General features: G+C 36.6%; 1 protein-coding gene across 1 annotated transcript in view; it reads left to right on the plus strand.

The window, feature by feature from the left end:
• PCSK2 (proprotein convertase subtilisin/kexin type 2) overlaps window positions 1–26,417 on the plus strand; it is a 272,552-nt gene that overhangs the window by 41,857 nt on the left and 204,278 nt on the right. Inside the window, 1 exon segment of the mRNA NM_001386192.1 lies at window positions 2,855–2,959. Within this exon segment, the coding sequence (NP_001373121.1) occupies window positions 2,855–2,959 (105 nt within the window).

The raw sequence follows: 26,417 nt of genomic DNA on the forward strand, positions 1-26,417 counted from the left end.
TCCTAATGCCAATACTCGACTGTTTTGATTACTGTAGCTTTGTATTAAGTTTTGAAATGGGAAAGTGTGCGTCTTCCAACTTTGTTTTTTTCAGAGATCACTTTGGCTATTTGGGGTCCTGTGCATTTCCATATGAATTTTAGGATCAGCATATATGGAGAGTATTACCATCTTAAAAATCCATGAACATGGGATATCTTTCCATTTTTTTATATCTTCTTTAATTTCTTTCAGTTATGTTTTGTACTTTTCACTGTACAGGTTTTGTACTTCTTTTGCTAAATTTATTCCTGAATATTTTACTTATTTCATGTTATTGTAATGAAATTGTTTTCTTAATTCTATTCTTGGATTGGTCATTCCTAGCATATAGAAATATATTTGATTTTTAGATCTTAATTTTATATATTACAACCACATGGAGCTCATTTATTAATTTGAATAGTTTCTTTGTGGATTTCTCAAGAATTTTTATGTACAAGATTATGTCTTCTGCAAATAAAGATGATTTTTTCTTTCTTTTCAATATAGATGCCTTTATTTGTTTCTTGCCTTATTGTCCTGGCTGGAACTATCAGTACACTACTGAATATAAGTGGCAAGAGCAGACAAGCTTGTCTTGATCTGATCTTAAGGGGAAAGTATTCAGTCTTTCAATGTTAAATATGATGTCATTTATTTTCATAGATACATTTATCAGATTGAGGAAATTCCCTTTCATTCTGTTTTTTGAATGTTCTAACATAAACGAGTATTGGATTTATCTAATGATCACTTCAGTAACACTTTTAAAAAAATACTTAATTTTAAAATATATAGTTTTTTTAAAAAGTATTTATTGAGACGATCATGTGGTTTTTGTCCTTTATTCTATTGATATCGTTATTATATTAAATGATTTTCAGCTATTAAAACAACTTTGCATTCCTAAGATAAATCCCACTTGGTCATGGTATATAATCCTTTACATATGTTGCTGGATTCCCTTTGCTAGTGTTTTCATGAGGATTAATGGACTGATAGTTATGAAGGATAATGACCTTCAGTTTTCTTTTCTTGGGATACCTTTGTCTGTGATACCTTTCTCATATGAGGGTAATATTGGCCTTGATGAATGAGTTGGGAAGTGTTCCTTCAACTTCCATTTTTTTGGAAGAGTTTCTGAAGGATTGATATAAGTTCTTAAACATTTCCTTCTAAGTACTGCTTTAACTGCACCCCAAAAGTTTTTAAATTCTGTGTTTTTGTTTTCATGCTTCTCAAAGTATTTTGGAATTGTCAATGTGGTTTCTTCTTTGACCCATTGATTATTTAGGAGTAGGTTGTTATCCAAATTTCTAAATTTTTCATCTCTTATTGATTTTTAATGTAATTAGAAATTGTGATCAGATAACATATTTTGTGTTATTTTACTCCTTTTAAATTTGTTTAAGATTGATTTTTGGCCTAACATATGATCTATCTCAGAGAAATTTCCATGTGTACTTGAGAAGATTATGACTTCTGCTATAGTTGAGTAGAATATTCCATAAATGTCTCTTAGGTTTAGCAGGTTTTTGGTTTTGTTCAAGGTTTCAATTTACTTTTTGGTCTGCATATTTTTTCTACCTATTATTGAAAATGGGCTGTTGAAGTCTCTAGCTGTTACTGATGCATTGTCTATTTTTCCCCTCAATTTGTCAGTTTTTGTTTTGTGAATTTGGGGACTTTGTTTTTACATGCATATATATTTATAATTATCTGTCTTTTTTATATATTAACTCTTCTATCACCATAAAATTTTATTTCTTGTCTACAGTTACACTTTTTGCTAAAATCAACTGTATCTACTATTTGCATAGCCAGCCCTCTTCTCTTTTGGTTACTGTTTATACAGTATATGTTTTCACATCTCTTGACTTTAATCAATTTATGTATTTGAATCTAAAGTGTGTCTCTCGTAGATGCATATAGTTGAATAATGGGGTTGGAGTTTTTTTCATTCATTCTGTAAATCTCTGCCTTTTGATTGGAATTTTCAATCCATTTACACTTAATGTACTACTTAAAAGATATTTACACTTGCCATTTTACTATGTGCTTTCTAAATGTCTTAAAAACTTTTTTCTTCTTTTCTTTCGTAATAGCCTTTCTGAATTAAATTCTTTTAGTGTACATTTTAATTACCTAGTTGCTTAGTTTACTATATGTTTTGTAGTTATTTTCTTGGTGGATTACCTGGAAATTATAATAAATAATTTAAACCAACTTAATTTCAAAAGTATACAAAATCTTAGCTCCAATATAGCTATCATTCTTTTCCCATCTTTTGTGCTATTATTGTTGTACTGATATGTCTTTATACATTACAAGACCCCAAACATAGTTTTACCATAGGATATAGATTTATATGGTTGCACTGTGCCCAATATGATGAAAGACATCAAAGAGTCACAGAGAAAGTCTAAGATACAAGACTGTGAAGCCAGGAGTAGGTCACAACACAATTCTGGAGCAACCAGACATGGAGTGGAAACACTAGTTCAAGAGAAGAGAGTGGAGAAATTGGTGTGGGTGAATGTAAAGGGAAGGCTCCATGGAGAAAGAAATTTTTTTAAAAGGGTGGAAATTAAATAGAGGAAATACTGGAGGATATTTGGGGAGGAGAAGTGAATGGGCAGCATATAAGAAAAAGTAGAGAAAATAGAATTACAGTGATAGGGAAATAGATGTCCAAGTCTAATAGGAACTTGCCAGGTTTCTCACATCCATCCCATTCCAGGGAGTCCTTGCATGCAAGCTCAGCTTTAGTTTTGCTATCCTGCGACCACCCCCAGAAGCTAATTATGTCTTATGTCTGATTGACTCTCCACAGCTTCCCTTCACTGAAGGCCTGTACCACTTTTATCACAATGGCCTTGCAAAGGCCAAGAGAAGACGCAGCCTACATCACAAGCAGCAGCTGGAGAGAGACCCCAGGGTGAGTTTCTCTGGATACCTGCCTTTCATTTCTGCCACAACTGAGCCCACTGGCAGGATGTATACAAGGGCAGGCTGGGAATTTTGAAGTAAAGACACTCAGTGTATGTGATAAGCAAAATGGATCCTTAGCAGAGTGACACTGGAGACTCTCCACTCCTCTACCTTGTGCATAATAAGTAAGTCTTTTATAGGCTATGGGGCAGGGAAGGAATAAACAGAGATACCATCCCTTTACTCGCTATCTTCTCCTACATTATTGTGTTTACACTTCTGGTTGCCTCAGAACCTGTTTTGGCAAATGATGGATGGGGAGAAGCCAAACTGTTTAATTATTCTTTTTATGGAAGGTTTCTACTGGTGAGTCTATGCTCTGAGGAGGTTGCTGTGCCCCATTTGGGGCATGGAGAAAAGACTGGGCCAACAAGTGATTAGCTCACCATAGGCAGCAGGCTTCTCAATATCCATGTGTGTTTGCATCCACAAGACCACCTCAGCCCTTCTCTCCTATATTTTCTCACACTCATCTAATTTATCTTCATGCCTTGATGGTGCTCATAACCCCCATTTTTAACTTACAATCTTTACTTTGCTCTTAGAATCCAGATGTCATTTCATACTCACCCTGGAAGCTTAAATTCTCTTCTCCTCAATCAAACTTATTACGTTACCCGCAAAGCAGTTCCTTTTCTATAATAGGAATTTGGCCATCCCCAAATCCTCCTTCATCAAATCTCTTCTGCCATTCCCCCTATACTTACAGACTCATTCAATTGAGTAAAATAATTTCTATCATGCAGTTTACTAAAAGGGAAATTAATAATCCAGTCAAATTGCTCTCTGTACATTGACAGCTGCATAACTCTTCTCCAGAACTCTTGGGGGAAAGTGGGTATAAAATGGGTCAGACATTTGAGTTAGGGATTTACACATGAGACTCTTTTTGAATTGATGGAATCTGGAAACTCATTCTTGTGGGCTTTTCATGTGAACATTTGACTAGATTTAATTTGGGCTTTAATTAGGAATACAGATGAAACAGACTCTCCAGCAGACCACCAACTGATAGGCCACAGGCAATTTTCCTTTAACTCCTCAACCCAGGGGATCCCCCACTCCCTGGAGTGGAAATTCTGCTCTGAGAAGCCACTTTATCTACTTTCACAGTAAGATCCAAGCTGCCTGCTGTCAGCCCATGATAGGCATTCTTAAAGGTTCTGCTGAAGAAGCTGGCACCATTATCTAAGGAAAAAGCTCTCTTTTCTGTGTCATAACAGCCTTCAACCTGGCTGTATCAATTCAAGGCTTGGGGAATCCCTCGGGAAGCCGATGGACAGAAATCCTCTGTGTCTCACTTATGTAGATACCCGTAGACAAAGACCACTCTGTGGTACTGGGGCACTGGTTCTCCCTGAATTTCATCTCTATGCTATGATCTTATTCTTTATTGCCAATTATTATTCTATTTATTCTCCTCATTGGATTCTCCTCTTTCATGATTAAAGATGTTGCTTCAAGATTATCCAAAGATAGAAACATAAAAGAAACTGGGGCAGAAGGAAAGAGAGATTTGTGAAAGAGACCTGAGGAACAGGGAAACTAAGAACCCATTGTTTGGGTCAGAGAGATTCCTTGAGCCCATTAGACTAAGATATTCTTATTCTTGCACTTACTTGAGATGTTTATTCTTGAAGTTTAGAATGATGTTTCCAAAAGAGAAGAAAATAAGATAGGTTAGGTAATAAAAAAGGTCATGCACTAGTGATTATAATAATTTGTCTTTCTCCTCAAAACATTATCTCTTTTAACTAAAAGGGGCATACAGTCCCCCTTCACTGCCCCCTAGAAGCTTTCTAGTGGCCATCTGCCTCTACATGTTGAGGGCAATCATTTGTCCTAATGATAATCTGTATAAGTCAGTGGGGACACTAAAAATCATACATCTCTTGGACCTTTTCTCTGTCCTCTCATAAAGGATAAATGTCAAGGCTGTGGTCCATAATAAAGTCATTCTGGGAAAAGAAAGTATGAATCTCATAATTCTTTGGAAAAAAAAAAAACACTGCTAGTGATGACTGCCTCATTTTAAAACATTAGCTTAACCCCTATCCTGCATAATGTTCTTTTGATTATCTAATTTTGGCATCAGGGGATAGCAAAATATGGGGGTGACTATTCTTTTTTTTTATTCGAGTATAATTAACATAGAGTGTTATGTTATTTTTCAGGTGTACAGTATAGTTATTCAAAAATTCTATACATTACTCAGTGCTCATCACATTAGGTGTACTCTTAACTCCCACCACCTATTTCAGCCCACCCCACCCACCTCCTCTCTGATAACATGTTCTTTATATTTAAGAGTCTGTTTTTCGTTTTCTCTTTTTTGCTTTGTTCATGTTTTGTTTCTTAAATTCCACATATGAGTGAAATCATACAGTATTTGTCTTTCTTTCATTGGCTTATTTTGCTTAACGTTATACTCTAGATCCATCCATGTTGTTACAAATGACAGGATTTCCCTCTTTTTATGGCTAGGTAGTATTCCATTGACCATATATAACACATCTTGTGTATCGATTCATCTATCAATGGACACTTGGGTTGCTTCCATAATGTGATTATTATAAATAATGCTACCATAAACATAGCGATGCATACCTCTTTTCGAATTAGTGCTTTTATATCCTTTGGGTAAATACTCAGTAATGGAATTGCTAGATCATATGGTAACTCTATTTTTAATTATTTGAGGAACCTCCATACTGTTTTCCAAAGTGGCTGCACCAGTTTGCATTCCCACCAACAGTGCATGAGGGTCCTTTTTTTCTCCACAACCTCATGGGGAGGAATATTCTTAAACAAAAAGCATTGACTATGACTGGTGTAAGAGTAGCAATATAAGGTTTCTGCCATGTGGGTCTACTGATCTTAACTGAAAGGGCAAATATGTTGAGAGTTAGGACACCTCAGTCTTTGAGTTCCCAAGCACATTCACACAAGCTGCAAAAAGAAAAGTAAATGGGAGTATCAGAGGGCAGTCTAGGTAGCCCAGTTGTTTTTGCAACCAGCTCCTGATTTTGGCCCAGGTCCTGATCTCAGGGTTGTGGTACTGAGCCCCACATGGGGCTCCATGCTGGCCAAAGAGCTTGCTTAGGATTCTCTTTCTCCCTCTGCCCCTCTCCTACCCCTCTCTCTTTCATTCCCTGTAATAATAATAAAATAATAATAATAATAATAATAATAATAGTATAGGAAGAAAACAGAAAGGACAAGGTAGCCAGAAAGGGTTCTTGACACAGGCTTTTATCTCTTTGGTAGAGGTTGCAAATTACATCTTGTGAACCAACATCTTAAGAGTGAGTTGTTTTGTCATTCTCTGAAACATGTTGTCTTCTAAACCTACCAACTTCTTCATGCTTGCAACCCCTGCTTCCTTCTCCATCCTGTTTCCCCATCACTCCCTGGCCTTTCTCACTCACTGTCCTGCAGCTTGGGAAGGAGGATGTAAATCCCAAGGAACCAGGCATGTAAAAGCAGGAGGGTTTGAGCAGCTAGACTGTCAGAGCTGAATCCACTCAGTAGCTTTTTAGCCATAGAAATTGCCAAGGTTTGCTATCAATCCAAGAAATAAGGAAAAAGGTAGAAGACAGAACTTGACTTTGGTTTGGCTCTAGCTTCAGAACAGAAATTTCAAGGATGGTTGATCCTTATTCAGCAAGTAATTTTTATGTATAAAGAAAACAAAAGAAAAAGATCATAACTGCTTTTTGTCCAGGCCAATAGAGTGCTGCTTCAATATGTTCATATTCATTCACTGATAGGCAGGATGATAACTAAGAAAATAGATTCTGATGCAGATCATTTCAAAGGTGTTCTCTTGCCTTCCTTTTTCTTTCTGCTAAATGAATTAGCAGAGTGACATTGTGTGTCAAACTACTCTCAAATAACATAATTAGTTAAAGAATAATAAAGAATTATAAAGAATAATAAAGAATTATAATGCTGACTGGCATTGTTTAGATGCTAAAAAGCAAAAATTGTGTCTTGTTTTTTTCTGGATGTCTTTGTACAGTGCAGGTCTGAATCCACAGTAGATGCTCCATAAATAACTGTCAAATGAATGGATGATTAATAATTTTTCCTCAGGGTTTTAACCCATGAAATAGTATCATTTTTCTCATCTTATATTTTTATACCTGTTCTAAAATGTGGACCCTTTAGGAAACAGGACAGTCTTCTTTTTAGCTCCTCCTTTAGAAATATTCCTAATTGTGGATAAAGGAAACTAGTTGCCATTTTATTACTTCCAAGCCCTGTCACATGAAGAACTAGTTTTCAATTTTAAAAGTCCTGTGTTGCTGATCATAGTCATGGTCCTGGTATAACAAGCCAAGTGAGGACAATGTATTTGGAAAGTTTGGGTAGCTAAAATAAAGTGAAGAGGTAATAAGTAAATCCAAAGCTAGGATGAAATAATAAAGCTAAAAATGACTTCTCAGCATGAGGGTTAGAGCAAAATATCCCCTGCCCAGAATGTCTGTGGGATTTGTAATACAACAAATTGTGATTCAAAAAATCTTTAAGCCAAACCAGATTGTGGTCCACAGTTTATATACCAAACTCCCGCAGTCCCACAAGTACCTGAAAAACTATTTTTTTTCAGAGAATAGATCTATTTAAGATAATATTGGTTTCACAGTTACGTTGAACCATGCTTGCATTGACATAGCACTGAAATGAGATACACTAAAAAACATGAAGACTCCCATCATTCAATGAGCAATACACATTAGTTGCACAGAAGCCAAATAATTTAATAATAAATAACCTGAATGTTAATTGCTGAGAGAAGTTATATTTGATTTGAGAATTATAAACACTTACTCCTTTTTCAAAGCAATTTTATTAGACCACATAATTATCTCTTGAAATCATTTTTTAAAAATTTTTATTAACATATAAAATAACATACAGGTCTGTGAATCATCAAGCTTACACATTTAACAGCACTCACTATAGCACATACCCTCCCCAATATCCATAACCCAACCACTCTATCCCTATTCCCCTCAACTTCAGAAACCCTCAGTTTGTTTTGTGAGATTAAGAGTCTCATGGTTTGTCTCCCTCCCAATCCCATCTTCATTTCTCCCCTCCCTACCCCACACATCTCCCCACTCTGCCTCTCAAATTCCTCATATCAGAGAGATTATATGATAATTATCTTTCTCTGATTGACTTATTTCGCTTAGCATAATACCCTCTAGTTTCATCCATGTCTAGGTAAATGGCAAGATTTCATTTCTTTGGATGGCTGCATAGTATTCCATTATACACACACACACACACACACACACACACACACCACTTCTTCTTTATCCATTCATCTGTTGATGGACATATAGGTTCTTTCCGTAGTTTGGCTATTGTGGACATTGCTGATATAAACATTCGGGTGCATGTGCCCCTTCAGATCACATTTGTATCTTTAGGGTAAATACCCAATGGTGCAATTGCTGGGTCACAGGGTAGCTCTATTTTCGACTTTATGAGGAACCTCCATACTGTTTTCCAGAGTGTTCACCAGCTTGCATTCCCACCAACAGTGTAGGAGGGTTCCCCTTTCTCTGCCTCCTCATCAACATCTGTCATTTCCTGACTTGTTAATTTTAGCCATTCTGACTGGTGTGGGGTGGTATCTCATTGTGGTTTTGATTTGTATTTCCCTAATGCTGAGTGATGTTGAGCACTTTTTCGTATGTCTGTTGGCCATTTGGATGTCTTCTTTGCCTAAATGTCTGTTCATGTTTTCTGCCTTGAAATCATTTTTAAATCCTCTTCCAATCTTGCAACTCAGAAACTCCTATCAGTTTGCTGGAAACTTTCCTCAGTTCCCCATCTCAAAGAATGGATGATGTCTCCCCTGCATTCTTTATATGGAAGCTGAATCTTTCTAGCTTCTTCTTCGAACAAACATATCCATGTGTCTAATAATATAAATGACAGACACATGATCCAGTAGTGATCTACTTTTGTTCTTATGAGTCTTTTAGGAGCATATATGTGGAATTTTTAGGGTGCTTCAGATCCCCAACAAATGTTAGTTTCCCTGGAGAGGTCTACAGCCTTTTCATAGAACCATACCACCAGAACAAATAATTTTTCCCATTCTTTAAAATTAACTGGGAAAGAGTGGTGTGATTTGTTGGTTGTTGGTAAAAATCTGAATAATGAGTGAACCAAACTTCCTTTGTTCATAGGATTTAATAATACAATAATTGATATTATTTTTAAAAATGGATTTATTATCATGCTTGAAAATCAGGTGGTTGACAGAAGCTGAGAATAGCTTGCAATTGCTCTGGGTTCTTTTCTGACATGATATGATAATGGTTTTAGATCTAGCTCAGATGGAGTAATTTAGCTGTGATTGGTGAACACCTTATAGAGCTGTACATAGACTCAGATCAGAAAGATTAAGCATTGATGACCTAGAAAGCATGTTCTGAAGAAGCCCATGAAATGATCAGCATAATAACATAGCAAGTTATTCACAATCTAAAGACATCTTTCTGAAAAAAATACTAGAACTTCAGCAGTTCAGTGCAAGCAAAGAAATTCATTTATCTTTTCTTCCACAAGTAACACAATATTTTGTCACAATTGCTAAGTTCTTAGCTTACAATCCTTTTCAAATATCTTGCATCAGTCATGTAACTTATTATGATAATGAGGTGCCATTGTATGTATTGTATCTTTGATTTATAGTATTATATAACTATTTGATTATTTAGATTAAAAATTGGGGGCACCTGGGTAGCTCAGTGGGTTAAGCCACTGCCTTCAGCTCAGGTCATGATCTCAGAGTCCTGGGATCAAGTCCCACATCGGGCTCTCTGCTCAGCAGGGACCTGCTTCCTCCTCTCTCTCTCTACCTGCCTCTCTGCCTACTTGTGATCTCTCTCTGTCAAATAAATAAATAAAATCTTTAAAAAAAAAATTGGGAAGAGAAGAAATAACACCATTATCTTGGGAGGAAATCTGTTTTCAAATAGGAAAATCCCATAGAGTAAAAATGTCTTCTTGCACTTTTGGGGAGTTCTGTTTGGTTTGGTTTGGCTTGGTTTTGATTTTGATCAAATCTTCAGGCAGTGGGTGACTAGTAGAATTTGGGGTGTCCTCACCATCACAGTAAATGCATGAGAGCCTCTCCACCTGGACGCTGGGTAAAAATAGAAATTAGATAGTTTTAGTGTCTTTTTAAAAGAATTTATGCCCAAAAAGTAGGGGAGTTTTTGGTCTTTATATTTGTTACATCTCAAATGGTGAGGTGTTGCTCTAAGAAATGTATAGGACTGGAGAACCTGGGTACTCAGTTGCTTGAGAATTTGACTCTTGATTTTGACTCAGGTCATATCAGGGTCATGAGCTCAAGCCCCAAGTCTGGCTCCTCATTCAGCCCAGAGTCTGCTTGAGATCCTTTCCCTTGCCCTCTGCCCCACCCCCATTCATGCTCTCTATCTCTCTCTAAAATAAATAAATAAAATCTTAAAAAAGAAGAAGAGAAAGAAGAAGAAGAAGAAGGAGAAGAAAAAGAAAGAAGAAAAGAAAGAAAGAAAGAAAGAAATAGGACTTATAACAATCTATCTTCCAAAGGTCTCATTGAGGGGCGAGAAAAGGAAGCAGATAGATTTAATTATATTTTACTTATTTTTTAAAAAACAATCATTTTCTTATTTTGTGGTAGCATGAGTTGGACCAACAGGTGTTATTCTTTCCTGAAATAGAGATATGAAATCATACATGAATTTGTGGAAGCAGATCAAGTCCCCAAAAATGAAGACCATCTTGTTAAATCTGGATTTAGGGCTCCTGGTTGGACAAGGGGACAGCCTATTTGGAATTGGGATTCTCATAGGGAAAGGACTGTCCATGATGCATGATCATGACAGACCAGTGGTCCATGAATAAAGCTGTGCAAGTAGACTTAACCATAGGTAGACTTAACCATAGGTAGAGTCTGAATGTAGAACAAATTCTCTTTTAACTTTTGAGGTTAGAAGTACAGATTAGCCAGAATTTCTAAGGGAGACTCCTTCCTCACCCTGGGCTAATAAGTGTTCATTTATGTGTCTCTGACATATCCACCCTAAACAGAAATAAAGTAAACTGAAGACATATAGAATGGAAATTAAGTGATATTGAAATTACACTGTGAAGAAGAAGATATAGAAAGAGAGACAGAAGCACAGGAAAATTTTAAAAAATAAAAATATTTTGATTGGTGGAAAGTGAGTGAGACCCAGCCCCACACCCAATGCTGCACTCCCCATCCACCTTCTAATGGTGTCTCAATATCACCTGAACCATGTGACCCCCTTCAGGACCCAGAGCTTTCCTATTATAAATAAGAAATAATAGGAAACAGCTCAATTTTCTCTCATAAAAAAGGAAACCATATTTCCCACACTAAAGGGGCAAATAACCAAAAGTAGTGCATAGCAAAGTTAAGCAGATACCATTTCTTCCTCCTTTCTTCTAGTTTTTCTTCCCTCCTCTCTCCACCTTATTTCCTCTCCTCAAGAATCCATAAGCAGCGAACACACACTTCCAGAATGTGTTGTGTGTCTCAGGCGCTAAGAGGAATGTTGTTTTATAAAAAATGAGCTATCAATGCAAGTGAATACAGTGAAATCCATTAGAAAGGGATCTTGGCTCAGACCTCTACGTACCCAGCCAGCCAGCTTGTGACCTTCAGCACGTTGGTGAAGGGAAGGCAAGGACACAGTCCTTCACTGGTCCTGCTCATGACATTTCTGCAGGAACCAGATCATTGAGTCAGGAAAGAACAGAGAGGAAGGCTCCGGGGTTTCCTCTCACTTTAATTTGGTAATAGTTGTAAGAAGAGTAAATGTGTGTTAGATGCTGCTGCTTTATTTGAGTTCCAGCAAAAAGGAACACCTGAGACAAGAACTCAGGAGAGGGTCATTTATATGGGTGCCTGGTCCTAGGAAGCACATGGGAAAGAGTGAAATGAAAAAAGAAAGTGAGGAAAGCATACAGAGAGTGGATATTTTCATAGGTTTTCATCGTAGGCACCTGAGGTTCAGTCCCACTGGGGACTCTCTGAGGTGGTTGTGTAGAATGTGCTTCAGACTTGCCCTACAAAGAATGAAGTTGATTAATGGATGATTAACCTGCTATCTCTGTTTCTCATGTTTGAGATGACCCCAGATGTTAAATCTCTAACACTTTGGGCTGCTCTGCACACGCTGCTGTAGATGTGATGCATGTTCCAAGATGCTGGAAAAGGTCCCAGAGCAGAGAGACAGAGATGGAGATGCCTGACGGGAAAAGCTGTCAGTACTCACTAGTGAACCCAGTGGAAGGCTGAGAGAATATGAGGGGGATGAAATCCACAGCTATAGTCACAAATCCTACAACCCAATGCTTTGCTGAGAACTTATCATGCATCCTCTTGTTTAACTTCCAGCATCACTCGTGAATTACATACTGTCCGATTCTCAGTTTACAGGTGAGGAAATGAGAACTTACGGGAGGCTCTTCCCACAGTTTGTAAGGAATCTTCACCACTGCATGGTGCTGCTCTGTCACTGACTTGTGTTTCATAAATTAATTTTCCCTGCTCCTCTGTGCAAAGAATGTAATGGGATCAGATTCCTGTGGGTGATGTATGGAGATGAAACACACTGATTTCTGACTTTCTTAAGAAGTTTGCCAAGTTAATTTTGACCATGTGTAGTTTCCACTTCACCCACTTCAGAATCCTACTGTAGGATTCCTTTGCAAATATAAACAAAGATAATGTCTTATCTTGGATTTCCTGGAAATGCACTCTGAGATGGAGAGTTCCTTGTGTAAAAGATGCTTCTAAGAATGTTAGCTGGGCATATGATTGAAAATGGAGGACCTGGGTCCCTCCAACTTGAAACCAATGATGCACTCCAATCCTTTCTATGCTTCACACCTTCTGCCTCCTCTTTGGCTTAAGGGCTCATGTGACTTCATTGGGCCCACTCAGATAACCTGACATAATCTCCCTCTCTTAAAGTCAGCACATTAGTGAATTTAATTTCATCTGCAAAGTCCCTTTTACCACAAGATGCAACATAACAATGAGAGTAACATCGGGGCTGGAGACCATGGGGGTCAAAATTCTGCCTTGAGCTTTGACCTTTCTGGAAAAGTTAACATGCCTTCTAGGGTCAGCAGCTCCCTCTAGGAAACCCAGCATCCCCTCATTGCCCTCCTCCAGGCATTGCATTTAGCTTAGAGGGAAGCATGAATACATAGGCACACAACTTTGACCATACTCTGAGCCCAAACAATGAAGCCAAGAGACCCATGGGGAGCACATTCAGTCTTGCCTTCCCAGCTGGTGACCAAATCCACTTTCTAGACACCTCATTAAGATGTGGGCTCAGGTGTAAACCTTCCATGGGGCATACATTTTGAAAATGGTTTGACAGTATCAGGGGAAGAAATGTGTTGGGAGAGAAAGCAGAAGTCTTCAGTAAGGCTCCAACCTGTGGGAAAAGCTAATCTGTCCTAATCTGCTGGTTATATTATGCAGCAGGGACTGACTTTCAGTATCTCCTCTGGGCATTGCAGTTATGCCTGGCTTTCTGCCTCAAAGAGCTGCTGCTAGTGCTATAATTAAGTATTCGTGGGGAATAGGGGAGAATTATTTGCCATGGATTTAGAAAGGCACAAAGAAAGCTGCTAATGAGGAGGGCTGTTTTTTCCTAGATGTTATGAGTATATTTTTAAATGATTACTACTGTTCACGCTGTCATGCTTACCAAAAGAGAAGGAGGAACACTCTGGGAGACACCATTCCAGTTAGCCCAGAGATCTCTGGGGAGTTTTAACTTTCTTTATGAGAATTTTAACAAGTCTCAGTGCAAAGAAAAGCAACACAAAGAGAAAAAAGTGGTTCTGTATCATCTTCCTAACTCACAACAGGATGAAGGCTCAGATGGTGAGCTGGCAAGCTTTTAGGACATGGAGGCAAAATCTTCAATGTTTGTAGGGTAAATTTTCCTGACCCACCTTACCTGATTCCTTCCTTTAACTTCCCCAAGATGCAAAAGGAAATGTCTTTAAATACCTAAAATATTTCTTATTTCCTCTAAAACTGAGCATTTTCTGTACGCTTATTAAATTCACAGTGCAATTACATTATCTAGGTGCTTGCTAGCAAACCACTTATTCATTCAATAAATATTTACTGACCTCAACTACATGCTGAGCACTCTTCCAAGTACTAGGACACAATAAGGAACAAACCAGACAAAGTTCTTCTCCCAAGAAACTTATATACTAGTGGGGATGGAAGAAGAGAGACAAAGGCCAGATTATAAAGCAATTACACAACTGTTGGTGAATGTGTTATGAAGATGAATAGACCAAAGTAGGAGGAAGAGACAGTGCCAGAGGAAGGAGTGTTTTGTTTTATAAAAAACCTCCAGTACTGTCTATTCTAGTAAGGTGACATTTACATATAGACCTGAAGATGGTTAAAGAAGGTGTTCGTGTGGCTGTCTGGAGAAAGGGCATACCCAGCAGAGGTACTACTAAGGGTAAAGGCCAGGTGTCCAGGCACACTTGATGTGTTTTATTTATTTATTTATTTCACTTGATGTGTTTTAAAAACAAGAATATCAGTAAGGCTAAGAAGAAATGAGCTGAGGAAAACAGAAAGAAATCAGGTCAGAGAAGAACAAGAGAGCTAGACCATGGAAGACATTCTAGGTCAGGTAAGGACTATGTATTCACTCTGAATGAAATGGGATTTCTTTGACTCAGAGTGAATAATAGACTATGGGTGCGGGGGCGTAGAGGGCACAACTGGAAACCAGGGAGATCAGTGCTAGGCAACCGCAACATTCCAGATGAGAAAGGCCAGTGGCTTAGGCCAGGGTAGAAGTTAGTGGAGGTAGTGAGAATCAAGTCAAATTTGGGGATATATTGTAAAGTTAGAGTCCTCAAATTTGCCAATTTTTTTTTTTTTTTTACTAATAGATCAGATAAGGAATGGGAAAGAAAGGGAGAAGGCAAGGTGGAGATGGGGACAGTGTCGAGTCAGTATTTATATTGGTGGACAAAATGCAGAGAAGCAGGTTGATGGGGAGAGAGCAGGGAATCAGGAATTTAGTTTGACGCATGTTAACTTTTGAAATTTGCATTGAATATCCAAGTGGAGAGGCAAAATAGGCAAATGATTTAAAGATTTAGGAAATGGGGGCAACTGGCTAGCTCAGTATGTACAGCATGTGACTCTTGATCTCAGGGTCCTGAGTTCAAGCCTCATGTTGCTCATGGAGCCTACTTTAAAAAAAAAAAAAAAAAAACAAACAAAAAGAAATACACAAACAAAGAAAGAGACAGAGGAAGGGAGGAAGAAAGGAAGAAAGGGAGAAAGAAAAAGCTAGGACAGAGATGGGAATTGGAGACATAAATTGGGAGTCACCCACATACTGATAGCACTCAATGCCATGAGGTCAGTTGAAGTTATCTAAGAAATGAGTGTAAATAGGAAAGATAAGCTATATGGGACTGAGTCCTAGGGCTTTAACACTCAGAAGTCTAGAAGATAACTGAGGACCAGTAACAACACAGAGAAGTGACAAATGAAGTAGAAAGAGGATTGGCGATCAAGCAAAGACTAATTGAGTCAATGTGTCCTACCTCATTCAAATTTTACCAGAGTAACTTGACTATCCCTAGACCTATTCCTTAATAATACCACCTTGCGGTATCAATAAGTTTCTTCAGTTTTTTCTCTAATCTAGCTTTTTTCTCAAGAAGTATTGAAATTTATAGTACACACATGAGCTTGTGAAGTAAAAATGGTAGCATGAGTTTTATTTCATGGACACTGCTGTGTCTGGGCTGGGTGGTATGCTTTAAAACAGTGAATCCTATTTGACTCAGAATGGATAAGAATCAAGCTTTTAAAACCTCAAGCACAAATAGGTAATATCTCAGAGCAAAGACCTGGTTCTGGGAGCTCCTGGGTGAAATAACTGGAAAACAGCCTATTGAAATGGAGAGTCAAAGTTGGGTACTTCTTTTCTAATTTTCAGAAGCTATGAAAACCATGAGAAACATCCAGTTTGACTGTAAACCCAAAGGAAGAAAACTTAATCTCCAATTAAGAAAAATAAAAATGCAAGCTATGTTGATTCAATTCTGATCACATTTGCATGGATTTCAGAAAGATAGAGTTCTTAAAATAATTTCCTGTTAAGATTCAAAATCTATCTAGAGAGTAATTGCTCACTCCTTAAACCACAGCTCCAGAATGCATTTTATTCAATGCTTAGCTAAAGGAGACTATTAGTGTTCCTTAATGAAGATATAAACAAGTGGCTAAAATAGGTATGTCTATCTAGCTACTGAATTTTCCTGAGATAATATTTTGTGAGACAGTTAGCTTTGGAGTTGGATATGTCTCAAAAAGGTTTTTAAAAACCCTCCATTCTTTAAAACTCTCTTCAGGTATTTTTCATTGGTTTAGCCATTTTTCCTTTATGATGCCCATTGACATGTTTGCAATCACATTTTCATCTATAAACAGACTTCATGCTCTTAAATACAAGCCAAGGAAATTTTGAAAATGAATGGAATTGAATTCCTACCATTTACAATAGTTTCAAACCCTTACGGGTTGAGGAGAGGACATGAGTGAAGCCAGGTCTAAAAATGAGTAAACGGCAGTTATAGAAAGAGATTCATGTTTGAATAACAGCCTGGTTGCTGGAATTTATCTAATAGGTTTCCCATTATCTGTACCAAAAATGTTGTGTTTTCTATCTTCCCTGCAGCAAGTATGTCCCATTTAGCAATAAAGAACTTATTGCCCAAGAGAAAACAGGTAAGACAAAACAATTTTCCATTTTCCATTCCCCTTGAAAAGGGATAGCAGCTCACCCCATGTAAAGAATTGCTTAATGGATGTTAGTTTGTAAGGACACCTCAGAAATGGCAGAAGAAAGCCCTCCCAAGAGAGTAGAAGAAAAACAAAGTGATTCAAACCCATTGTGTGGAAAGAGACTCAAAAGATTGTCTACCATGGAGAAAAGGAGCACGGGGAGAGGGCGATGTGAGGTCATTCTTTGGCTTGAATACTAGCTCTGACACCCAGTAGCCAAGTTAGCTTAAACAAATTATTTTATCTTCCAGTCTTCAGTTTCCCTATCTGTACAGTGAGGAGCATAGACCAGTTGGTCTCCAAAATTCCCCTCCAAATCTTGGTATCTGAGATTCCAGCGGGCTGGAAGTCCCTCCAAATGGTTAATGTCAAAGCCAGGACTAAATCCCAGATATTCCCACTAGGTTGTGCTCCTTCCTTTGCATATCTTTATTTTTATCTCAGAAATGGGACTTTTTTTCCTTTAAAACAATACTCCAGGGGCGCCTGGGTGGCTCAGTGGGTTATGCCGCTGCCTTCTGCTCAGGTCATGATCTCAGGGTCCTGGGATCGAGTCCCGCATTGGGCTCTCTGCTCAGCAGGGAGCCTGCTTCTCTCTCTCTCTCTCTCTCTCTCTCTCTGCCTGCCTCTCCATCTACTTGTGATCTTTCTCTGTCAAATAAATAAATAAAATCTTAAAAAAAAATACTCCAAAGTGTTTAGAACTACCATTTATGTTAGTATTTTCATCTTTTAAAAGAGAATTCCAAGTCCTGTGCTGTTCAAACCAGTCCATCAGAGTCCTAAAATTTCATTTGTTGCCTTAGGGTAAATGTTAAATATTGAGATAGAGGTTATTCATCCACCTTTAAAAAGAATGTCTTCTTTCTCATGTTTTATGACTTGAGATTTGGTGTAAGATTCTTTTGGCAAGGTGGGTGTGGAATAGTGGAGGTAATTCAACTAAAAATATAAATTTGAAAACCACTGATATCTAAATAAGTCCTATGCTTTAACACAGTTAATTGGTGTGTCCGGCCAGGATCACAAAAGGAAGCCTAGAGAGGCCAGGCAAGTAAGCTACAAACTGAAGTGGTTTGGTTGTAAACAAAGCAGTAACTCAAATGAAAGGACAAATAACAAATACCTTCTGCCTCCAGCTGCAGAACACAAGAAGGAGTGGTATGGTCTGGATAATCACAGAGTACCCACCCTGTCAAAAGGCAGAAGCTGATGCTTTCCTTCAACGGATTGTTACCTCACGATAATGAAGGCCTATGGTTGCCAGATTTCTTAATTTTAAAACAAAATCAGAAAATACCAACCTCTATGTAAAGTCATTGTGCTTTTAAAAATATTAGTGAAAAATTAAAAAATTCTTAACACACTAGAAAGCTAAAGAAAATATGTCAACAGAACAAATTTGTTTAGGGAGACATTTTGTAATCCCCACTGTACAACCTCCTGAGATGGAATGACCTACCATCTGGCAAGACACCTCTATGACTAACCCCTGACTTCACACCTTGCCAAGATAGACCACATAAAAGTTCTTTCTTAAGGCAGTCCCAAAGCTACCTCCTTAAAGCGTTAGTCCACAATCCACATTCTGCTTCCCAAATCAAATGATTTCATCTTCCATGTGAGAACCCTTCAGACATTTAAAAATGGTAATCATGAACCCTGGACCTTCTTTAGAGTAAGCATTTCTGATTCTTTCAGGTGTTTTAATTAAATCTCATGCTCATTTCCTGATCATACCTCTTTGAACACTGTGTGAGAACTAACACAATCCAGCTCCAGTATAATGATTTTTGAATAGCACTGGATTTTCACTTTCTATATTTTGGAAGCTATTTTTCTATTAATACACCATGGGGTCACATTAGCTTTCTTAGAGGTCACAGCTCTTTTTATTCACTAATACTGACCTTACAACTAGTAAAAATTTCTAGTGTCTTCTCAAATATACACAAATCAGTCCATCTTTGGAGGACTGGGGTATTGATCCTAAATCAAGGACCTAGGTTTATTTTTTTATTTTTTTCATTTTGTTAGAGTTCATCATTATGGCTCGTAAAGATTTTACTGGATCCTTATTTGGTCTCCTTTCTGCTTCTTGTCATCTATGATTATGATCAACATCAGTGTCCTCAACCAGCTCTTAATAAAAATGTTGAATAGGACAAAAAATGGCAAAGCTCAGAATCCTTTGTCCAATATGATATAAATCTATTAATATAGACTCTGGGGAGTATCTCACACTGACCCCATACTGAAAGGAAATTATAAAGCACCCCAAATCCCCAAAATACCATTCAGGTTAAATGAAAAAGAGTCTCTCACAAGGAAGGCTATTTGAAGACTGTGTTTATGTGGCTTGACTGCATCACTCTGAAATCTAGTTGATTGGTTTGTGTACACTGCTCTCTCAGCAATCAGTTTGTTTTCCTTGGAGCAATCTAATCCAGCTATTCACATGACCAAAATCACCAGACCAACCAGTTTTCAATCTGGCCTTTTGAGGTAATTTCAATTCACTCGATAATTTGTTCACACATCTGCAACTGGTTGATGTTTAATTATGAAAAATTTTAATCAAAGAACCAAAATCAATGAGTAATCATCAATGCTAATCATGAGAGTACCAGGTGGCACTCCAGTGTGGACCAAATCAAATTCTTCTAAAACTTAATAAAGTGAATCCTTTTAAGTAAGACAAGGCATCTCAGAAATAGACTAATTCAGGTAAGGATCATATTCTCCTGGGCTAAAATATATCATTTGACTTATATAGGAGCACTCAAGTAAATTCCCTACCGTTTAATCATGTGGCCTGGGCAAGTCACTTAACCTTCATTAAGTACCTCTATTTTACCATCTCTATGATTAAATAACAATAAAAATCTAAATGTCTGGAAATAAATTGCCTTAACTTGTAATCTTTATCATGGAATCACAATGAAAACACAAATGCCTGCAAATAAATGCCTAAGATTTCAAAGCTAAAAGAGTGACTTGACTTTATCTTTGAAAGAACAGCAGTTTTTAATTATATATATTACATCCACTATGTATATACAAAATGAATCTATATTAAAATTTATTTTGTATCTGTATATATTTAAAAATATAAAGTTTGAAAAGATATAAACAAAAAAAAATGAAAGTATATACTAGTTTCACAAATACCTTATAACTTTTGCATGAGCAGAATAGGTGATGATAATACCTATTCCTTGTGCATTTTCTCCTTCTTAATTCTATATTTATTCTCCTTGTCTGTCTCTACTCTATGAATAATTGTAGCGAGTTTACAAATTTAGTGAATTGAAACAGTGTTCCTCAAACTATATTATGTTGAGTTCCTGGCATTTCCTACCAGAATGTTGTGAATAATAAAAATATTAGTTAAGATACATTAGTTTAAAAAAAATGCACGGGTTTATGTTGCAGTAACAAAACACATTTACCCTCAAGTTCCAGTGATCTAATATACAAGTGTTTACTGTTTACTCATGCTACATGTCTAGACTGGGTCAGTGGAGGCTCCAATTAACATGATCTTTCAGTAACTGATACTGTTGAAGGTTCCACCCTCTTGAGATGCAACAGTAGAAGGAAGGAAATAATAAAGATTAGAGAAGAAACAAATGAAATAGAAACTAGAAAAACAAAAAAACAGATCAATGAAACCAGGAACTGATTCTTTGAATTATAAAAGAATATTACGAAAAAACACATGCCAACAAATTGTACAACCTAGACAAAATGGATAAATTCCTAGAAACATAAAAACTCCCCAAAACTGAATCAGCAAGAAATAAGATATTTAAACAGATGATTATCAACAATGATATTGAACCAGTAGTCAAAAACTCCCACAAACAAAAGTCCAGGACCAGAGGGTTTCACAGGTAAATTTTACCAAACATTTAAATAAAAGTTAATACTTATTTTTCTCAAACAATTCAAAAAAAAAATAGAAAAGGAAGGAAAGCTTTGAGGCCAGCATTGCCCTGATACCAAAACCAGATAAAGACACTACCAAAAAAAAAAAAAAAGAAAAAGAAAAGAAAAGAAAAAAGAAAACTAACAGGCCAATATCTTGATGATCATAGATGCAAAAATCATCAACAAAATATTAGCAAACTGAATCCAAACAAACATTTTAAAAAATTATTCACCATGATCAAGAAGGACATATTCCTGGGATACAAGTGTGATTCAAAATTCCTGGATCAATTAACATGGTAACATGGTACATCACATCAACAAGAGAAAGAATGAAAATCATATGAGCATTTCAATATATGCATAAAAATAATTTGACAAAGTACAACATCCACTTATGATTAAAAAAAGAAAAACTTCAACAAAGTAGGTTTAGAGGGAATATACCTCAACATAATAAAGGCCACTCATGAAGAACTCATAGCAAAAATTATACACAATGGTGAAAAACTGAGAGCCTTTCCCTTAAGGTCAAGAACAAGACAAGGATGTCAACTGTCAGCACTTTTATTCAATATAGAAGAGTATAGAATATATTCAATATAGAATATAGAATATATTAGTCCTAGCCATAGTAATCAGACAAGAAAAAGAAGTAAAAATTATCCAAATTTACAAATTCTTTACTAAAGAATTTTCACTATTTGCAGGCAATATTATATAGAAAACCCTAAAGACTCCATGAAAAATCTACTAGAACTGATAAATGAATTCAGTAGAGTTGCAAGATATAAAATTAATATACAGAAATCTGTTGCATTTCCATATGCTAATAGTAAAGTAGCAGAAGGAGAAATTAAGAAAACAATTTCATTTATAATTGTACCAGATACCTAGGAATAAACTTAACCAAGGAGGTGAAAGACCTGTACTCTGAAGACTATAAAACTTTGATGAAAGAAACTGAAGACAACACAAACAAATGGAAAGATATTCCATGTTCATGCATTGAAAAAAAAATATTGTTAAAATGTCCATACTACCCAAAGCAATCTACAGATTTAATGCAATCCCTATCAAAATATTAATAACATTTTTCACAGAATTAGAACAAATAATCCTAAAATTTGAGTGGACCCAGAAAAGACCCCAAATAGTTAGAACAATCTTGAAAAAGAAAAACAAAAGTGTAGGCAAACCATGATCCTAGATTTCAAGATATATTACAAAGCTATGGTGATCAAAACAGTGTGATACTGGCACAAAAATAGAGCTAGGTCAATAGACAGATAGAGAGTCCAGAAGTAAACCCATGATTATATAGTCAATTGATCTTCAACAACAGAGGCAAGAATATGTAAAAGAAAAAAGAGAGAATCTTTAACAAATTGTCCTGGGAAAACTAGATAGTTGCATGCAAAAGAATGAAACTGGACCACTTTCCTACACCATACACAAAAATCAAAATGGATTAAAGGCCTAAATATGAGACTGGAAACCATGAAAATCCCAGAAGAGAGCAAAGACAGTAATGTCTCTGACATGGGATACCTGGGTGGTTCAGTCGGTTAAGCTGCTGCCTTCGGCTCAAGTCATGATGCCAGCATCCTGGGATTGAGTCCCGCATCGGGCTCTTTGCTCAGCAGGGAGCCTGCTTCTCTCTCTGCCTCTGCCTGCTTGTGCATTCTCTCTCTCTCTCTCTGACAAATAAATAAATTCATAAAATCTTTTTTTTTTAAGATTTTATTTATTTATTTGACAGACAGAGATCACAAGTAGGCAGAGACACAGGCAGAGAGGAGGAAGCAGGCCCCCTGCCGAGCAGAGAGCCCGATGCGGAACTCGATCCCAGGACCCTGAGATCATGACCTGAGCCAAAGGCAGAGGATTAACCCACTGAGCCACCCAGGCGCCCCTAAATTCATAAAATCTTTAAAAAAAAAAAGTAATTTCTCTGACATTGGCTATAGAAATATTTTTCTAGATGTGTCTTCTAAGGCAAGGGAAACAAAAGCAAAAATAGACTATTGGGACTACAGCAAACTGAAAACCTCCTGCATAGCCAAGGAAACAATTAAAAAAACAAAAGACCATCTACTAAAGGGGAGAGGATTTGCCAATGACATATCCAATAAAGGATTAGTATCCAAAATATATAAAGACCTTACACAACGCAACACCCAAAAACCAATAATTCAATTTAAAAATGCACAGAAGACATGAACAGACATTTCTCCAAAGCAGACATACAGATAGCCAACAGACACATCAAAAGATGTTCAACATCACTCATCCTCAGGGAAATGCAAATCCAAACTCCAATGAGATGTCACCTGACACCTGTCAGGATGGCTAAAATAAAAAACACAATACAAAATAAGTGTTGGCAAGGATATGGAGAAAAAGGAACCCTCATGCACAGTGGTAGGAATGCAAACTGATGCAGTCACTGTAGGGAAAAAACACTGTGAAGTTTCCTTAAATAACTAAAAACAGAATTTCCATATGATCAAGGAATTCCACTACTGGTTATTTACCTGAAATCACTAATTCAAAAAGTTATATGCATCCCAATGTTTATTGCAATATTATTTATAATAACCAAATTATGGAAGTAACCCATAATATATATTATATAATATATACATTATATATACATATATACATACACACATATACAGTATATATTATATATACATTATGTATTATATATGCACATATATATATATATTCACACCACATTAATTGACTACCTAGTTTATGAGCTTTGGATAGTCAATTTTAATCTTAGGTCCACCGTTGCATTTTCCAGCTGCATATGTTTAATAAAGAGATATATATACACAGTGGAATTAAAAAAATGAAATCTTGCCATTTGCAACAACATGGATGGATATAGAGAAAGTATAATATTAAGTGAAATAAGCCAGCTAGAGAAAGACAAATACCATACGGTTTCACTCATATGTGAAATTTAAGAAACAAAGCAAATAAATCAAAAAAGAGGTTAATCAGGAAACACATTCTTAACTATAGAGAACAAACTGATGGGTTACCAGAGAGGAGGTGGGTGTGGAGATGAATGAAATAGATGGAGGGATTTAAAAATATACTTATCATGATGAGTATTGAGTAACACATAGAATTGCTTATATACTTATCATGATGAGTATTGAGTAACACATAGAATTGCTTAATCACTATATTGTACATGTGAATCTAATGTAACAGTACACGTTAACTATATGGAATTAAAATTTGAAAATTTAAAATGAAAAAATATAAAATAAAGTGAGATACATAATACATACATACATACATATGTGGAAGAGGTGGACTTCTCCAAAGTGTGAAATTTGACATAAGACAAACAAAAATGCCCTTTTCAGGGCAGTGACATCAGTGGGTACCACTTGAGGAGCCATGTAAGGAGCTACATGTGTGGTGGAAAAAGAGTCAAAGAATCACAAGGTGTGAGTTCAGATCACAACTCTTATCACTTATTGCCTGTGTGGGTCCCAGAAAACCACATCACTTTTATCTGATCTTTCACGCCTTCGTCTGTGAAATGATAAAAGACATCAACCCTCCTCATTTTGTAGAGTCATTGTGGCAATCAAATAAGATGAAAGAAGGGAAGGTTCTCTGAATACAGTGAGGTGTTATTATTGTTCATAAAGATTCAGGGCAGCATTCTAAGTTTTGTGCTGAAAAATCTAAGAATAACCTGACTAAAAATGTGTAGGAAGTGAATTGAAAAGAACCTCATAAAATTATTTCTTAAAATTTAAACTAGAGTCTTATCAAATAGCAAATTACATCAGAGTTAAAAATTGGGGGGTGGGCGCCTGGGTGGCTCAATGGGTTAAGCCTCTGCCTTCAGCTCAGGTCATGATCTCAGGGTCCTGGGATTGAGCCCCATATTGGGTTCTCTGCTCAGCAGGGAGCCTGCTTTCCTCCCTCTCTCTCTGCCTGCCTCTCTGCCTACTTGTGATCTCTCTCTGTCAAATAAATAAATAAAATCTTAAAAAAAAAATTTGGAGGTGGGGGAAACAACTTGTTCTCTACTGGGATACTTGGTCTAGAAAAAGAGGGTGAATCCCAATCTCTTGCCCCTCTCTAAATTCCTATAACCTCCTAATATGCCTGGAGTATAGACTTGTGATCGAGTTTATTGCTTTGGATAGAGTGAGATTTTAATCTTAGGTCCACGACTGCACTTTCCAACTGCATATGTTTATAAAAGTTATTTAGCTTCTCATGACCTCATCTATAAAATGTGGTTGATAATAATAGCATCTATCTCAGGAGTTGAAGTAAGCATTAAATGAGTTGATGCTAAGATAAGTGAGTGATCAAAAGATGGAAGCCATGATTAGTAATATTTTATTCTCTAGCATATAATTACATAGTGAGTGATACTGTTTTTCTGAAATTTACCCGTTAGCACTTTTATTCACTGCTGCCTTTTAAAAATTGTATACATATGTCATGAACACATCACATTTAGTTATGAGTAGGTGATTTTGTTTTCACTATAATTTTGCCAAAATAGTAACAGTTTTAAACATTAAATGCAGAACTTAACTAAAGACAGCAGCCTTTTGCCCCACCTCTCCCAAGTCTCAGTCCATCAGAGAGATATCATCCTTTCATTCTTTAACTGTTTTATTAATTCCCCATTGTAAAGTAATATGTATATAGTGAAATGTATTGATTTTTCTTTTTCATTTCAAATGTAGTCTGTTGGCTTTTTTCTATAGATGAGAATTTTCTCAATCACAGAACACACATACATACAAACACAATGTTTATATTTCTTCTAGGTTCTGAATATAGTTATATCACACTGTGGGACTAAATTAATATTCAGTATTTATATTATTATGAGTACTTAAGTATTATTCACAGTTAAGGCACTTATTATACAAAGAACATCTCCTTTCTCAAGCAGCTTTTTTTTTTTCCTCCTGGAGTTAATGATCACCCTGTTTTTCCTTTGCTTAAGTTTCCTATGCCTCTATGTCAAATTGTCTCTCTAAACGAGTATTCTATCTCCTCTCAGTATAGTCAAACAGGCCTGATAAATGATCAGTTCCTTATTTAGTTGAGTCATCCATCCTGGAACCACCATCTCTTCACTTCACTTGTAGTGGTTGCTTTCTGGACCAGCTCACATCTGTTACCACAGGACTTCCCTCACCATCACTTCTGGGAATTCTCTTTCAGCTGTCCAATATTGGATCCCTCTTTCCTGGATCTCATAACTTTCTTTTATTCAGTTTACTCTCTTATTCTGATGAAGGATGTCTATCATGAGACATGTTGTTTTAGAACTTATAGTCTGCATTCAGCTTAATTAATGGTTTATCTGGTTACAAATTATTATGTTGGAAATAAATATCTCTCCAAATTTTGGAAGCATTGCTGTATTATCTTTGCTTATTCATGTGCCCCTGAGAGTCTGATGATCAGACTAATCCTGTCTTTGTACTGATTGTACTGATTCCTGTCTTTGTATTTCTTCTTCCCCCATTTCTCTCTCTTTCTCTGTCTTTTTCTCATT

Source organism: Mustela putorius, unplaced genomic scaffold (genome assembly GCF_011764305.1).
Source record: "Mustela putorius furo isolate JIRA1106 unplaced genomic scaffold, ASM1176430v1.1 tig00000253_pilon_pilon_pilon, whole genome shotgun sequence".
In the NCBI taxonomy this organism is placed as follows: Eukaryota; Metazoa; Chordata; class Mammalia; order Carnivora; family Mustelidae; genus Mustela; species Mustela putorius.